Raw genomic sequence first — 15,586 nt, forward strand, 5'->3', positions numbered from 1 at the left:
ACCGGGGCAGCTCCCGGCGCGGGCTGGAAACAGCCGGAGCTTGGTGTCACCTCCTGCCCCGCGTCCCCAGGGTCACCATCGGTGGGCACGGAGGCGGTGGCAGCTCCGTGCCCTCCCCGCGCACAGGAGACGGCAGGTGTCGGTTCTGGTTTATTGATGCCAAAAGCTCTGCCGCGTCCCGTGTCCCCCTCGGCCAGCTTGGCTCCTGCCGGGAGGGCAGCCGGATGCCCGGCCCGGTGGCAGCAGGACCTGACGGCCACGGGGCAGGCCGGTTTTTGGTATTGCTAGCACCCTGAGGACCTCGCTCTGCCCGTCCGCGCCGAGATGCCGCAGCAGCTCCCCACCGGCCCCGGGCAGGGCTGCTCCGCACAGTCTGGGGGCAGCGGGGCCCCTAGTTGGCAGCGGCCGCCGGCTCCAGGCTGGGCACAGGCTGCTGCAAGAAGTGCATTACCGCTCTCGCCACCTTTTCCGGGGTGATGTTGTAGACGGGGTGCGTGGCCTGCTGCGAGAGAGAGAGAGAGAGGGGAGGTTATTGCTTTTTCTGGCGTTGCGGAGGACAGGCAGAGGACAGGCAGCTCACGGCGATGCCCGGCAACCTACCAGCCGGTTCTCGGGGCCGCCCAGGACCACTTCGTGGTGGAGGTCGCCGCTGCCGAAATGCTGGGCGATGGCCAGCCCGCTCAGGCAGTAGCAGGTGTGGTAGAAATCTCGGGACCTGGCGGGGGGGGATATTGGGGTGCTGAGCAGGGGGCTGGGGCACCAGGCGCCCCCCCACACACACCCCCCGCACCGAGCTGGTACTCACTTGCCCGGCTTATCGAGCAGCCCCCCGGCCGGGCACTGGCAGCACAGGAGGATGTATTCCTGCAACGCCAACTGGTGAAACATCCAGCGTTCCATGCTGAGCGCCGTGTCGCCCGCCTGGAGGGGGAAGCCGGTGAAATGCCTGGTGCGGGGGGGTCCCAGAGAGGTGGCAAACTCCCCCCCTGGAGCCTCCCGCACATCCCAGGGAACCACCAAGGCCTTGGCCCAGCAGACAGTGGAGCCTCGCTGCCAAAAGCCCGTGGGGAAGCACGAGTCGCCCACCCCCGAGAACAGGGACGTGAGGACGCCCGAGTTGCTCTGCGCTTCGTTCCCTCGTGAAAACGCCTTCCTCCTTCCCGGAGATGCCGTTTTGGGGGGCAGAGGAAGCCGGGACCCCCCCCCCACCGCCACCCACAGCCGACTCACCCCTGGCGTGCAGAGCACGGTGGAGCAGGGGCAGGAGGCCGCTTTGCCAGAAGGAGTAGCAGCCGTCCACCAGCTTGTTGCAGCGGCCCTGGAAGCCGCCCTCGAAGCACATCTGCCGGCCGGTCACCCAGTGCTGTGGGGGACGGACAGGAGCGGGTGCCAGCGTGAGGACGGGGACCTCCTGGCACCGCCAACCTGCCGTGACCCGTCCCGGCTAAACGCCGAGGGGCCGCGGGCACGGTGCCGCTCACCAGCAAGCTCCGGAGGTTCAGCAGATGTTCCTTCTTGAGGATGACCAGGCCGCCATGCCGCAGAAGGTGTACCCGCCGTGGGCCTCCTATGCCCGGCACCCCACCGATGCCGCCCTCCCAATTCTGGCACCTGCGCGCGGGCGGCGGGGTCAGGACGTCGCCGACGCGCGGGGGCCGGTCCCCTGTCCCCCACCCGTCCCCGCGTACGCGGCTCTCACCTCGTATCCACTCGGCCGTCCCGGCAAAGAGCGCCGGAGTGAGGATGTTGGTCAGCGAGGCCACGGAGGCGGCACAGTAGGCGCTCCTGGGGGACACGGGCGCTCAGGGCCGTGGCACCGGCTCCCCGCCGCGGCACCCAGCCGGCTGGAAGCACGGCAGAGCCGTTTTTCCCCCCCTCCCCGGCCCGCGGCGCTCGCCTACCTGACGTCCACCTCGCCGCCGACGTGCATGAGGAAGGAGCCGTCGGGCTGCTTCAGCGAGTGCAGGTACTCCAGCAGCTTCTTCCTGCAAGAGCCAGCGAGCTGCGAGAAGCCGGGGGGGGGGACACACGCATCCTGCCTCCCCCCGGGCCCCGCCGCCAGCTGGCCGAGCCCCCCCACACACACCTTCAAGGCGCCGGCCGTACCTGTCGATGACGCCGAACGCCTCCTCTGTGCCGATGATGCAGAGCGCGTTGACGGCGGCGTAGGTGGGGGCGAGTGGGGGTGCTGGCCGGGGCCCCCCCCAAAGCCACCCTGGGGGCTCTGGCAGCGGCTCAGGAACTGGCAGACGCTGGGGGGTGGGGGGTGGGGGAGGAAAAGGGGCTCAGCGCTCCCCAGCCTCACCGCCGGCACCCGGTGGGTTGATATTTCCCACTCCGGGCGAGGGAGACCCCTTCTCGCCCCTGCCCCGCAGCAGGCGCTCCATGGCTGGCGGCGGGACAGGGGCCAGCCCAGCCCCGTTAAACCCCCGGTTCCCCCCCCCCGGAGATCAAAGCCAAGGGTTATTCTCTCTCTCTCTCTCGCTCTCTCTCCCCTATCTCCATCCGTCACGAGATGCTGGCTGGAAGAATAGGCGGCATTGACGGCCGCGGGGGAGAGACAAAGCGTTCCTTTGCTCCCGGGGACAGCGGGAGGGGTGGCACCTCCGGCATCACACGGGTGGCCGGCGGGGGGGGGTCCACAGGCTGCCGTTACCGTCCCCCCCCTCTCCGGCTCTCGCCGGTGCCACTTACTCGGAGGCGACCGACTGGGGAATGGGCTCGTCCAGCAGCTCCCAAGCTGTGCAGGATCCAGTAGCAGAGCCAGGGGCCGGCTGGCGTCCAGACACTGCGGGGAGACCAGAGGGGACAGTCAGGGTGGCCAGGGAGCGGTGGGGGGCCTGGGTGGTGCAGGCAGGAGCAGGCAGAGCTCTTGCAGGAGAGGGTACAGGCAGGAGACACACACACCCCCACACCCCCCCCACCAGAGCTGCTGCTGCTGCCCCGGAGCATCACCACAGGGACAAATGCGACCCAAGGGGACGTTAGGAACCTCTGCCCCGGGGCCGGCAGCGACGGAATCGGGCCCGGCAAACTCCGGCAGCGGCCCCGGGGGCGAAGGGTTTGCCCCAGCCAAAGGGCAGAGCAGAAAGCGGCAACACCGCCGGCATTGCGGGTACCTCATAGGCTTCGGTCAGCTGCCGGAGGCCTCTCTTCAGGTAATGGAAGTGCTTCTCCCGGTGCAGGACAAATCTGGAAGAGAGGCAGGGCAGGGCTCGGCAGGCAAAGCGCCGGCAGCCAGGACGGCCCGGCTGAGACGGGGCTGGGGGGAACACGAGCCCCGAGCCGACACCATCGCGTTCAGGCTCGCGGCCGGCAGAAGCGCCAGGATCCCACCCCAACGCCCGCAGGAGCGGCCGGTCCCTCGTGATGGGTCTCAGCAGCCACCGGAGTCACTGGTTTGGTGGGGGGGACGGGGGGGGTGGGGGGAGGCTTTATTTATTTATTTATTGTTATCGAGAATTTCGGCAGCTGGCGGGAAGCAGCTGCCAGGGGAACTTACTGCGAGGCGTGATGGTTCGTCTTGCAGGCGTTGAAGATCTCCTGCACGATGTCTTCCACCTTGGTCTGCCGCCGGCCACAGCGTGAAGGCGCGGCGGGGGGAAACGAAGATCACGGTCAGTTCTGGAAAGCGGCTCTGCCATTCCCAAACATGGGGGGTGTCCCACCCCAAGCCCCCCTGGCTCCCAGCCTGGCCAGGGGAGGGCTCCTGCCCCATCCCAGGGTGTTTTTTCTGGCTCATGGCCGCTCCCTGTTACCGGCAGCACCGTCTCAACGCCTTCTACGGCAAAAACCAAAGCCACCGAAAGCCGCTCGAGGGTCCTGCCCGCCCGCAGGACGGCTTAGCAGGAGCTGCCAGAGGAGCTTTGCGCCTGGGATTAGGCGAGGGCTTGGGCACCGTCCAGCGTTGCTTTTCAAACGCAGCAATTTAAGGATAAGAGTTTGGTTCGTCCCAGGACCCCCCCACGTAAAAACACCCCCGGCCTCCCTCCTCCCGCTAACGCCAAGGCGGCATCGCGGCTGACCGGTGACTTGTGACACCGTCCCCTCGTTTTAAACTTGAGCTCAACACGCAGCACCCCGGCACCGCAGCTGGTGCCGTCCCAAGCCGGGGTAATCCTCCCGGCCCCCCCAAAAAAATACCCTGGGCTTTGGCTGGGGGTGTTCTCAGCGTCACCTTTCACCCCGTCGGGGCCCGTCCTGGCGGAGCCGCCGCCGGGGCTGGATCAGGCTCAGCCGGAGCAGGGAGGGGGGTCCGGCTGTCCCCCCGGACCCCTTCGCCCTCCCTGAGTTGGCTCTGGGGGACACGTGTGACAGCCCCCAGTGGGTGTCCCCCCCGGGAGCTGCTGTGGCTGGTGGGTGGCAGCCACCTCCCCCCCCCCCCAGCCCCCCCGAAACCCCGGGTGCTCAGGCTGCTGCGACAGGCGGGTTGTGAGGCCAGCAGCTGCGTGGGGAGGAACCGGGGCAGGGATCACCCAGCCCCACGGCAGCCTGGCACCCCACAGCCCAGCCCCACAGCAGCCTGGCACCCTCGGAGCCAGCTCTATGGCACCCCAGCCCTGTGGCAACCCCACAGCCCAGCCCCACGGCAGCCTGGCATCCTCAGAGCCAGCGCCATGGCGCCTTCAGAGCAGCCCCGTGGCACCCCACACCCCAGCCCCACAGCAGCCTGGCACCCTCGGAGCCAGCCCCATGGCACGCCAGCCCCAAGGCACCCCTCAGAGCCAGCCCCATGGCAGCCTGGCACCCCACAGTCCAGCCCCACGGCAGCCTGGCACCCTCAGAGCCAGCCCCATGGCACGCAGCCCCAAGGCACCCCTCAGAGCCAGCCCACGGCAGCCTGGCACCCTCAGAGCCAGCCCCATGGCACGCCAGCCCCATGGCACCCCACACCCCAGCCCCACAGCAAGCCTGGCACCCTCAGAGCCAGCCCCATGGCAGCCTGGCACCCACAGTCCAGCCCCACGGCAGCCTGGCACCCCACGCCCCAGCCCCACAGCAGCCTGGCATCCTCAGAGCCAGCCCCATGGCACCCCACGCCCCAGCCCCACAGCAGCCTGGCACCCTCAGAGCCAGCCCCATGGCAGCCTGGCACCCCACAGCCCAGCCCCACGGCAGCCTGGCACCCTCAGAGCCAGCCCCATGGCAGCCTGGCACCCCACAGCCCAGCCCCACGGCAGCCTGGCACCCTCAGAGCCAGCCCCATGGCACCCCACAGTCCAGCCCCACGGCAGCCTGGCACCCCACAGCCCAGCCCCACGGTAGCCTGGCACCCCACAGCCCAGCCCCACGGTAGCCTGGCACCCCACAGTCCAGCCCCACGGCAGCCTTGGCACCCTCAGAGCCAGCCCCATGGCACCCCACAGCCCGGCCCCCCGGCAGCCTGGCCCCCTCGGAGCCGGCCCCCCGGCCCCCCCGCCGACTGCTCGCCGGAGGTGGCGGTCCGCAGCCCGTCGTCCCGCAGCCGCCGCCGCCCGCCGGGGGGCGGGGGGGGGGTGGGGGGGGGAGGCTCCGCCATGCTGCGGGCGGCTCGCGCCGGCGGGGGCAGCGGGGACGACGGCGGCCGGGCGGGGACAGACGGCCACGCCTCCCCCGCCTCGCCTCGCCCCGCCCCGCCCCGCCTCGCCTCGCCCCGCCCCGCCTCGCCCCGCCCCCCTTCGCCACCGCCCCCCCCTTCGCCGCCCAGGCCCCGCGCGCGCATGCGCGGCGGGACGGGACGGGGCGGGCGGGAAGGGCGCTGCGTCACGGCGTCGCCGCGCCGTGACGTCATGGCGGCGGGGGGTGTGGGGGGGGGGCTACCTGGCCGGGGCCCGGCCTCGGCGGCGCTGCCCTGCCTTATTGCGTCACTGCAGCGCTGCGTTGCGTCATCGCGCTGCAGCGCTGCGTCATCGCGCTGGAGCGCTGCGTCGCGTCATCGCGCTACGGCGCTGCGTCATCGCGCTGGACCGCTGTGTCGCATCATCACACTACAGCACTGCATCATCGTGCTGGAGCACTGTGTCGCATCATCACGCTACAGCGCTGCATCATCGTGCCAGACCGCTGTGGCGCATCACCGCACTACAGCGCTGCGTCATCACGCCAGAGCACTGTGTTGCATCATCACGCTACAGTGCCGCGTCATCACACCGGAGTGCTGCATCGCTGCGCTGACGCTCTGCGTTGTGTTGTCACGCTATGGCCCTGCATCGTCCCTCCGCGCCGCGTGGTGCCGTGCCAACGTGCCGCGGCGCAGCCTCGCGCCAGGGTGTCGCTGCATGGCGGCGCGCGGAGTGCTGCGGCACTGCGGCAGTGCCGCCTCGCTGCTGCATCGCCACGCGGCGTCTTCGCCACGACGCTGCCCCATGCGCTGCTCTGCCGTGCCGTGCCGCCGCGGCCTGCCCCGCTGTGGCCGCCTCTGCCGCGTGCTGCACCCCAGCGCCCAAAACTGCACCCCAGCACTGCACCACTGCACCCCAGCACCCAGCACTCGCACCCCAGTGCTCAGCACTGCATCCCAGCGCCCAAAACTGCACCCCAGCACTGCACCACTGCACCCCAGCGCCCAGCACTGCACCCCAGCGCCCAAAACTGCACCCCAGCACTGCACCACTGCACCCCAGCACCCAGCACTGCACCCCAGCGCCCAGCACTGCACCCCAGCGCCCAAAACTGCACCCCAGCACTGCACCCCAGCACCCAGCACCGCACCCCAGCACCCACTGCCCTGCCTCGGGTCCCTCAGCCCCGGGACCCCCCGGTGTCCCCCGGTGCCCCCCTGGGTGCCCCCCCCGGCCCCCCCGTGGGGCTCCCCGGGGTGCAGCTCCCCGTGTCACCCCGATGTCCCCTGCCGCACCCCCCGGCCGTTCCCCCTCGTGTCCCCCGCTCTCTCCTTGGGGGGGGGTCCCTGGTGCCTCCCCGGACGTCCCCTCCCCATGTTCCCCAGCGCACCCCCCGTGTGTCCCCCCCCCGGTGCCCCAGTACATCCCCCCGTGTCCCCCACCTGTGTCCCCTGCCGCCCCCCTCCCCGCCGGTGCATCCCCTGTGCGCCCCCCCCGCCCCTTGCATCCCCGGAGCATCCCCCGTGTCCCCCTCCCGGTGCTCCGGAGCATCCCTCGGTGCATCCCCGGCGCTCCCTCCCCCGTGTCCGTGCCCCCTCCCCCGGAGCATCCCCCGTGTCCCCCCCTCCCCACAGCATCCCTCCCTCCCTCCGCCCCGCCCCGGTTGCCAGCCCGGCGGCGGCGGCGGCGGCGCAGCGCTCCCGCCCCCGGTAACGGCGGCAGCGGCGGCCCCGGCCCGGCCCGGCCCGGCCCGCCATGGCCAAGCAGTACGACGTGCTGTTCCGGTTGTTGCTGCTGGGGGATTCGGGGGTGGGCAAGACCTGCCTGCTCTGCCGTTTTACCGACAACCAGTTCCACCCCGCCCACATCTCCACCATCGGTACCGCCGCACCGGCACCGGCCGCGGGACGACGGGGAGCACCCGGCAGCGGCGGGGAGCTGGAGGATGCTGGGGGGGGGGGGGGACGACGGACGGGAAAAAGCGGGGGGAACCGGGGAAGGGGAAAACCGGGGGAACCGGGAGTGCTGGGGAGCCGGGGCACCGGGGAAACGGGGAAAGCGTGGGAAACGGGGAGCAGGGGCACCGGGGGAAACGGGAAAACCGAGGGAACCGGGAGCACCGGGAACTGGGGAGCCGTGGCACCGGGGAAACGGGAAACTGGGGAGCCGTGGCACCGGGGAAATGGGAAACCGTGGGAACCGGGGAGCAGGGGCACCGGGAACGGGAAAACCGGGGGAACCGGGGAACCGGGAAAGTGGGGAGCCCGTGGCTCCGGGGAAATGGGAAAACCGTAGGAACCGGGGAAACGGGGAAACCGTGGGAACCGGGAGCACCAGGGAATTGGGGAGCTGTGGCTACCGGGGAAATGGGAAAAACCGAGGGAACCGGGAGCACCGGGGAACTGGGGAGCCGTGGCACCGGGGAAATGGGAAACCGTGGGAACCGGGGAAACGGGAAACCGTGGGAACCGGGAGCACCGGGGAATTGGGGAGCCGTGGCACCGGGGAACGGGAAAACCGTGGGCAGTGGGGAACCGGTGAGCACCAGGGAACTGGGGAGCCGTGGGCACTGGGTTACCGGGAGCACCGGGCAGCCGCAGCACCGGGGAAATGGAAAACCGTGGGCACCGGGGAACAGGAAAACCAGGGAGCCATGGCACCGGGGAACCGGGAGCACCGGGAAACAGTGGGCACCGGGGAACCAGGGAGCCATGGGCACCGGGGAACCGGGAACAGCAGGCAGCTGCAGCACCAGGGAACCGGGAAACCGTGGGCATGGGGGAGCCGGGAGCACCGGGCAGCCGCAGCACGGGGGAACTGGGAAACCGGGGCACCAGAGAGCCACGGCACCGGGGAACCGGGGCACACTGGGGAGCAGGAACGGGGAGCACCGGGAAACCGTGGGCACCGGGGAGCTGCGGTACCAGGGCACCAGGAGCTGTGGAACCGGGAAAGCGAGGGCACTGGGCAGCCGTGGCACCGGGGGAACCGGGAAAAAACAGGGCACCAGGGAGCTGCGGCACTGGGGAACTGGGGATACTGGGGAGCCACAGCACGGCAAAACCGGGCACACGGGGAGCACCGGGAGCACCCGCCCGGCAGCGGGACCGGGGCCAGCACCCGCGCAGTGACCCAGCACCGGGGCCGCCTGCCAGGCCTGGGACCGGGTGTGAGCACCGGCACCGGGCTGCTACCGGGGCACCGGGCCACGGCGGGGCTGCGGCTCGGGGCACGGGCGAGTCCCGCACCCGGTTCGGCAGCACGGCCGGGCTTGGGTGGGCCAGGAGAGGGTGGGGGGACCAGAGGGACCCTGGTGGCAGCGGCTCGCGTGATGGGGGGGACACACCGGGGCACCCCGTAACCTCTCCGCTCCCCATCCCAGGCGTCGACTTCAAGATGAAGACCATCGAAGTGGATGGCATTAAGGTGCGGATACAGATCTGGTGAGTGCCGGTGCCGGGCCCTGGGGTGGGGGGAATTTGAGGGGGGGGGGGGCTGAACCCTGCTCCCACCCCCCGGGTGGGGGCTGAGGCCTGACCAACTCATGCCGGTGGGTGGCAGCGCTGACCCGCTCTCCCCGGCTGCAGGGACACGGCAGGCCAGGAGCGGTACCAGACCATCACCAAGCAGTATTACCGGCGGGCACAGGTACGGGGTGGGGGGGGGTCCCATCCTGGTGCACAGGAGAGGGGAAACTGAGGCACAGGGGTGTGCGTGTGTGTAAATGGGGGTGTAAACTCCCCCCTCTCCCGCAGGGCATCTTCCTGGTGTACGACATCGGCAGCGAGCGCTCCTACCAGCACATCGTGAAGTGGGCGAGCGACGTGGATGAGGTCGGGGGTGCGGGGAGGTCTGGGGGGGGTCCGTCCCCCACCCCGTAGCGGAGGGGGGGGGGGGGGTCCTCACACCACGCCCTCCTCCCCAGTACGCGCCAGACGGCGTCCAGAAAATCCTCATCGGGAACAAAGCGGACGAGGAGCACAAGAGGCAAGTGGCCAAAGAGCAAGGGCTGCAGGTGAGCGGGGGGCTGGCGTGTGCCCCCGGGGGGGCCAGGGCCCCCCCCTGCACCCCCTGCATGGCCAGGGACGCCCCCCCCGAGCCCCCCCTTGCACTCCCCAGGGACCCCAACAACCCTCCTGCAGCCCTGCCTGTGTCCAGGGACATCCCCCCTGCACCCCAAGCATCCCAGGCCCCCCCTGCCCCCCCCAGCATGGCCAGCCCCCCCCCCCCCAGGCTCCTGCACCCCTCAGTGAGTCCGGGGACCCCTCCACGGTACCTTTGCACCCCCAGGGCTGCTGCTAAGCCTCTCTGTTCCCACCCCCCCGAAGACCCCCAGGCCCCCCCTGCACCTCAGCATGGCCAGGGACCCCCCAAAACACCCAGTGCCCCCCCCTCAGGACCCCACTGCACCCAGTGTCCAGCCCCCCAGGGGATGCCCCTACGCCAGCCCCCCCCCCCCCCCCCCAGTGCCACCACGGGCAGCACAGCTTGTCCGTCTGTCCGTGCCTGACTGTGCACGTGCCGGCGGGGGGGGCCAGGGTTGGTGACACCCCCCCCCCCCCCAAATTATGGTGATGCCGCCGGCCCCTCGCCCTGCAGCTGGCCAGGGAGTACGGGATGGATTTCTACGAGACCAGCGCTGCAGCAACCTCAACATCAAGGAGGTGCGGGGGGGGGACGACACGGGACTTGGGGGGGGCCAGGGTGGGGGGTCCCCCAGGCTCACGTCCCCCCCCCACCACTCCTCTCCCGCAGTCCTTCACGCGGCTGACGGAGCTGGTGCTGCAGGCCACACCGCAAGGAGCTGGAGGGGCTGCGGGCCCCCCCCGCGCCCCCGCCTTGGCCCACCTGGAGGAGGACGAGCAAGCAGCAGCCCCTGGGGAGCGAGGACAGCCCCAAAGGCTGCTGGTGTTGAAGCCTGGACCCCCCCGACCCCCCCCCACACCCCCCCCCCCAGGCTGTGTTGGTGGGGGGGCACGGTGGGTGTGGGATTGGGGTAGTGGAGGAGGGGGCGGTGGGGGGGCAGCGGGTGGCAGGGGGTGACCCGGGACCCCCCCCCTCAGGGATGGCAGGGGCCTGGCAGGCGTTGCAGGGGTGCCCCCCACCCCGACACCCGCGCTCCCCCTTGGTGGCAGGGGTGGGGGGGGTGTCACGGGTGCTGTGTGCCCACCCTGTGCCCGTGGGACCCCCCCCCAAGTTTACACACACACACACACACGGTTTGCAGAATAAAGGTGATGCTGGAGGTGGCCAGTGGCTCATGCGCTGCCGCGGGGGGGCTGCAGGGACAGTGCCATGCCGGTGGCATGGTGCCACGACGGCCGTGCCCCCACCGGAGCCCCTGACACCGCGGGGCAGCCGCCGGCACCGGGCAAGTGGGGCAGAGCGCCGCGGGCAGAGCTGGGCCACCGCAACCCGAGCGGTTATCAATAATTGAGGCTGCTCCGGGGCTGCCGGCACAGTGTCCCCTTTCCAGGCTTGGGGGGGACGGGTCCGTGGGGCACCGTGTCTGTCGCCACTACCCGGTGGGGCTGCCGGCTCGGCCCCGGCCGTAGGAACAGCCCCACGCGGATTCAGGAGCCGGCCCCGGCAGGGACATGGCCATCATGGTCAAACAGCTTGGCAGCGGGCACTGGGATGGTGGTGGGCACTGGGATGGGTGGGCAATGGGATGCTGCTGGGTACCGGGATGTTGCCAGGTACCGGGATGGGTGGGTACCAAGACAATGGTGGGTACCACAGCAGATGGGTGCCAGGGTGGATGCTGGCACTGGCACCAGTGGGCACTGGGACTGGGGGGAAGGCAGCAGGCACCAGACAGCAAGCGCAGGAGGCCCTGGGGGCGATGCCAAGGCAGCCCCGGGGAAGGAGATGCGCTGAGGCACCCATTCCCCCCCTTCGCCTGGGTCCGGATCGCACCCTCTGCAGCCCCAGCTCCCGGAGTCCCGTTATTTCGTGACTCCCCCAGCTGTTCCCAGCCCTCGGGGACAGCCCGTGCCAGGCTGGAGGCACCGAGCCCCGCGGCATCCCACAGCTTGTGGGCACGGGGAAGAGCAGTCATGCCGCGCCGGACCGTGCCATGAATTATTGAGGCAGGTAGGAGCATCGCCTTAGCCCCGCGCCACCCGTGCCTTGCCTCTTCCTTCCCGCCTCGGGTGGGTGCCAGCGGGTGGGTCGGGTGGGACGGCTCCGGTTTCTGCCAAGTCACGGCGGGGGCGAGGAAACCTTTGGAACCGGCACATCACGTGGGTGCCGGACAGCCCTTAAGGCGCGCCGACGGGCGCGTGGGGAAGGCAGACGCGCGCCCGCAGCCATGACCGTCCCCATCGCCAAGTCCTTCTACGACCTGAACGCCACCTCCTTGCAGGGGGAGAAGGTGGACTTCAACGTCTTCCGGGGCCGCGTGGTCCTCATCGAGAACGTGGCGTCCCTCTGAGGCACCACGGTGCGGGACTACACCCAGCTCAACCAGCTGCAAGCCCGCTACCCCCGGCGGCTGGTCGTGCTGGGCTTCCCCTGCAACCAATTTGGCTACCAGGTAAGTCCCCGGGGGCCACCGCGGTGCCCGGCGCTGGGCGTGAGGAGCGGGAAAATGCGGCACGGCCCCGGCTTTTTCCTTCCCCGCCGCAGGAGAATGGCACCAACGAGGAGATCCTCAACAGCCTGAAGCACGTGCGGCCGGGGGGTGGCTTCGAGCCCAACTTCACCCTCTTCCAGAAGTGCCAGGTGAACGGGCAGGACACCCACCCCGTCTTCGCCTACCTGAAGGCTCACCTGCCCGCGCCGGCCGACGAGGTGGCACACCTGATGACCGAACCTCGCTTCCTCACCTGGAGCCCGGTGCGGCGCTCCGACATCTCCTGGAACTTTGAGAAGTTCCTGGTGGGTCCCGAGGGGGAACCTTTCCGGCGCTACAGCCCCCGCATGCCCACCGCCCAGCTGGAGCCCGACATCCAGCGCCTCCTCAAGCTGGCCAAGTAGGGCCGGCTCCGGCATCGCCCCCCGCCGCCGGCTGCCACCCCTCCCGGACAGCCCCAGCCCTCCGCCGGGTGACGGCCCCCTCCGAAACTGCCGTGGGGAGGGGGCTCGATGGGGGCAGAGGGCCGGGGCGACCGGGGTGGCACGGGCTGGCGGCAATAAACGAGCCGGAGGGAGCATACCCGCGTCCGCGTGGTTTGTGGGGGGGCTGCCGGGGGACCAGCCGTGGGGCAGGCAGGAGGAAGCAGCCTCGGGGTGCCGGATCCAGGATATGGTGGTGCAGGGATGCAGCGGTGCCAGGCTGGCAGCGCCGAGCTCCCCGTGGGTGTTGCTGGGGCTGGGTGCCAACAGCGGCACGTCACCCCAGGGGAGCGATTTTGGCAGCCGTGGCTCACCCGGCTCCCTCCCGCCCCAGGAACATGCATCCCCTGGAGGGGCAGGGCTGGGTTACACCCCCCAGGGAAATGGGCCCCGGGGTGGGGGTGCAGTGACCCCACACGAGCTCCCACGTAGCCCCTGGGGCAGCAAAAATAATTAAGTCACTTCTCAGCAGGGTTTGGGAGAGCGCTGGTGAGCAAAGCGGGCGCTGGGAGGCAGGGAAGGGCCAGATCCGCTACAGGGAGAGGAATCCCACGGGCTCCCGGGAAGGGAAAAGCCCCCCCGATCCCTGCATTGGGCCCCAACGCCCTTCATCAGCCACGGGGAGTCCAGGGGGGGTGAAGCCCACGCCCAAAGCACTCCCGCCTGCACCACCGAGCTGTAACACGTCACATTTATTGCCCCCACACACGTGGGCTCCTGAGGCAGGATGGGGCGGGCATTTTTTTGGACCCCTTTTCGGGGTGACAACATGCTGGGCCCCCTTCACGTCTTCAGCACAAGGGGGGCTCGGGCCGTGGTGCTACACCCCGTTCCTGCAGCCGGAGTCGGAGCTGCAGGGTAGCGGGCACGGCTGAGCCACCACCGGGCATGGGGGAGCATCCAGCGTCGGGCGTCCGCCACATCCAGGCTGGAGGTTTGGAGAAGAGAATCACGTTAAGGGACTGCACTGTTCCCAGGGATCCCCATGCCAGGGATCCAGGGATCTCCTGGTGCCGCGACTCTGCGCGGTGGGGAGCGGGAAGGAAGGATACAAACCGGCTTTAGAAGAGCGGGGTCATCTGGCGGGGGTCGTCGGGCAGGATGCTGATGGAATCCTCGGCTCGGCCGCAGAGCAGGCACAGCATGGTGTACTCCTGCGGTGGGACAAAAGAAGGGGGGGACTGCCATAGCCGTGTTCTGCCACAGCCCCACTCTGGGCACAGCCAGGGAAACCCGAGCCGGAGCCGGCACCCGATCCTCGATTGCAATCAGACCTGGAGGGGATCTCGTTTCGTCCCCCAGGATGAGCCCCACCGGCTCCCCTGAGCCCATTTTCCAGCATTTAGCTGCTGAATAGGAAATGTGCCAGGGAGGAGGGCCGGGAGAACCGCAGGGCCCTCCACCACACAGCCACGTTTTACCGCTCTGGGCCACACACATCACCGACATTCCCATGCAGGGGCTGCGCGGGAGGTGAGAGGTGAGCTGGGCTACCCCCCGCCACGAAGCAGGGACTAGTGCCAGAGAGCTCCAGGTAGCCCCGAGCACAGGAATACGGCTCTGAAATCTTCCAGGCTGGCACCACAGCTCGCCTCCGAAGCCGCCTGGCTCCCTCCTGCGGCTGCCAGGGCAGGCGGGAATGAGCAGGGCTGCCCACGGCAGGGTGGGTGTGGAAACCCGGTGCCAGAGGAAGAGCCCAGGGCTCGGCTTAGGATGTCTCCGGAGTCGGGAGAGGGGCTGCGGGGGCACAAGCCGCTCCCCGTGGCGTACCTGGTAGTCGTCCACCACGCTGAAGGTGTACTCGTGGCGCGCGATCAGGTGGTGGCAGTTCTTGCACAGGTCTGTGGAGGAGAGAGGACAGTCGGTTAAGGGGCTGAGGGGACCCGGCTGCTCCCAGGGGGTATCCCCCCCCCCTCCCCAATCCCCTCAGTCCCTTGGGGACAAGCCCCCACCCTCTGTCCCTGCCCTCATCCCCTGGAGCACTGACCCCCCCCCCCCCCAGTCCCCGAGGTGGGTCCCAAGAGCATCAACCCCCCTAAGGACCATCAGCACCACGACACCCCCCCCTCCCCAAGCCTGGAGATCCCCCCCGAGCATCACCTCCCCACCCCCTGCCCCCCCAAGAGCATCAATCACCCCCCCTCCGAGTATCGATCCCCCAAATCTTCCCTCCCCAAATTAACCCTCCCTCGGGCCTCGCCCCCCCCCTCCCACCCCGAGACCCAGACCCCCCCACCCCCCCCAGCCCTCAACCTCCCCCCCGAGCCCTCAGCCCCCCCCCCAAACCCCGTCCCCCGGCGCACGGTCGTAGGTGACGATCTCGTCCCCGCCGTGCAGGCCGGCGGCCCGGTTGCCGAGCAGCACGAAGTCCCGGCGGCCGCACTGCGCGCAGCCGACGAAATTCAGGAGGAAAGAGCCGCCCTCCAGGCAGGTAGTGCCCTAAGGCGGCAGCACAGAGCTGGTACCGGGGCCGGTAACGTTAAACGGGCCCGGCCCGGCCCACCCACCGGCCCGGTCCAGGCCTACCCGCTCCGGGTACTCGGTGCCCACGCAGCCCCCGCACATCCCGCCGCCGCCCTACAGATCTCGCGAGACTTCCGGGGGGGGGGCGTGGCTTAGCGGTGGGCGTGGTTCGCGGAGGCGATAACCCCGCCTTGTGGGCGGGGCTTTGAGGGTGGTGAGCGTATATATGGGCGGGGCTTGGGGGAGAGAGGGCGGAGTTAAGGTGAGGCGGGCTGGGCTGTGCGACCCCCGGGTCTGCTCCAGCCCCCACCGGAGCCCCCCAGCCCGGGCTGACCCCCTCGGGTGAGGCGGGATGGCCCGGTGAGCAGCTCGGAGCCGGCCCCTGCAGCCCCCCCCCGGTGGGGTGTGGGCAGCCAGTGCGGAGTTGGGGAGGTCTTGGGGCTGGCTGGGGGCAAGCAGGACTGATTGTGGGGGTGCTTGGGCTAGCTGGGGGGCATCTAGGGTTAGCTGGGGGTACTTGGGGC

At 70.1% G+C, this 15,586-nt stretch overlaps 3 protein-coding genes across 3 annotated transcripts; 2 read left to right on the forward strand and 1 right to left on the reverse strand.

Annotated features, from left to right (window-relative positions):
- Positions 1-137: 137 nt before the first annotated feature.
- Positions 138-15,216, reverse strand: FNTB (farnesyltransferase, CAAX box, beta). Its single transcript, XM_052812051.1, is given in 19 exon segments — positions 138-502; positions 601-715; positions 806-916; positions 1,230-1,363; positions 1,482-1,531; positions 1,534-1,567; positions 1,569-1,616; positions 1,704-1,785; positions 1,902-1,985; positions 2,107-2,179; positions 2,182-2,252; positions 2,695-2,735; positions 2,737-2,769; positions 2,771-2,788; positions 3,120-3,192; positions 3,503-3,567; positions 14,370-14,440; positions 14,903-15,038; positions 15,126-15,216. Coding segments are annotated over 19 exon segments (1,389 nt in total). The 5' UTR covers positions 15,165-15,216; the 3' UTR covers positions 138-391.
- On the forward strand, positions 7,197-10,518 carry RAB15 (RAB15, member RAS oncogene family). The gene is given in 9 exon segments (XM_052812027.1): positions 7,197-7,419; positions 8,923-8,983; positions 9,128-9,188; positions 9,296-9,373; positions 9,466-9,555; positions 10,140-10,176; positions 10,179-10,204; positions 10,296-10,331; positions 10,333-10,518. Coding segments are annotated over 9 exon segments (636 nt in total). The 5' UTR covers positions 7,197-7,295; the 3' UTR covers positions 10,456-10,518.
- On the forward strand, positions 11,216-12,697 carry GPX2 (glutathione peroxidase 2). The gene is made up of 2 exons (XM_052812028.1): positions 11,216-12,078; positions 12,171-12,697. Exons 1-2 carry the CDS (start codon positions 11,854-11,856, stop codon positions 12,519-12,521), a joined length of 576 nt encoding a protein of 191 aa, XP_052667988.1. The 5' UTR covers positions 11,216-11,853; the 3' UTR covers positions 12,522-12,697.
- Positions 15,217-15,586: the final 370 nt, after the last annotated feature.

This window comes from Harpia harpyja, chromosome 16, assembly GCF_026419915.1.
Source record: "Harpia harpyja isolate bHarHar1 chromosome 16, bHarHar1 primary haplotype, whole genome shotgun sequence".
NCBI lineage: Eukaryota > Metazoa > Chordata > Aves > Accipitriformes > Accipitridae > Harpia > Harpia harpyja.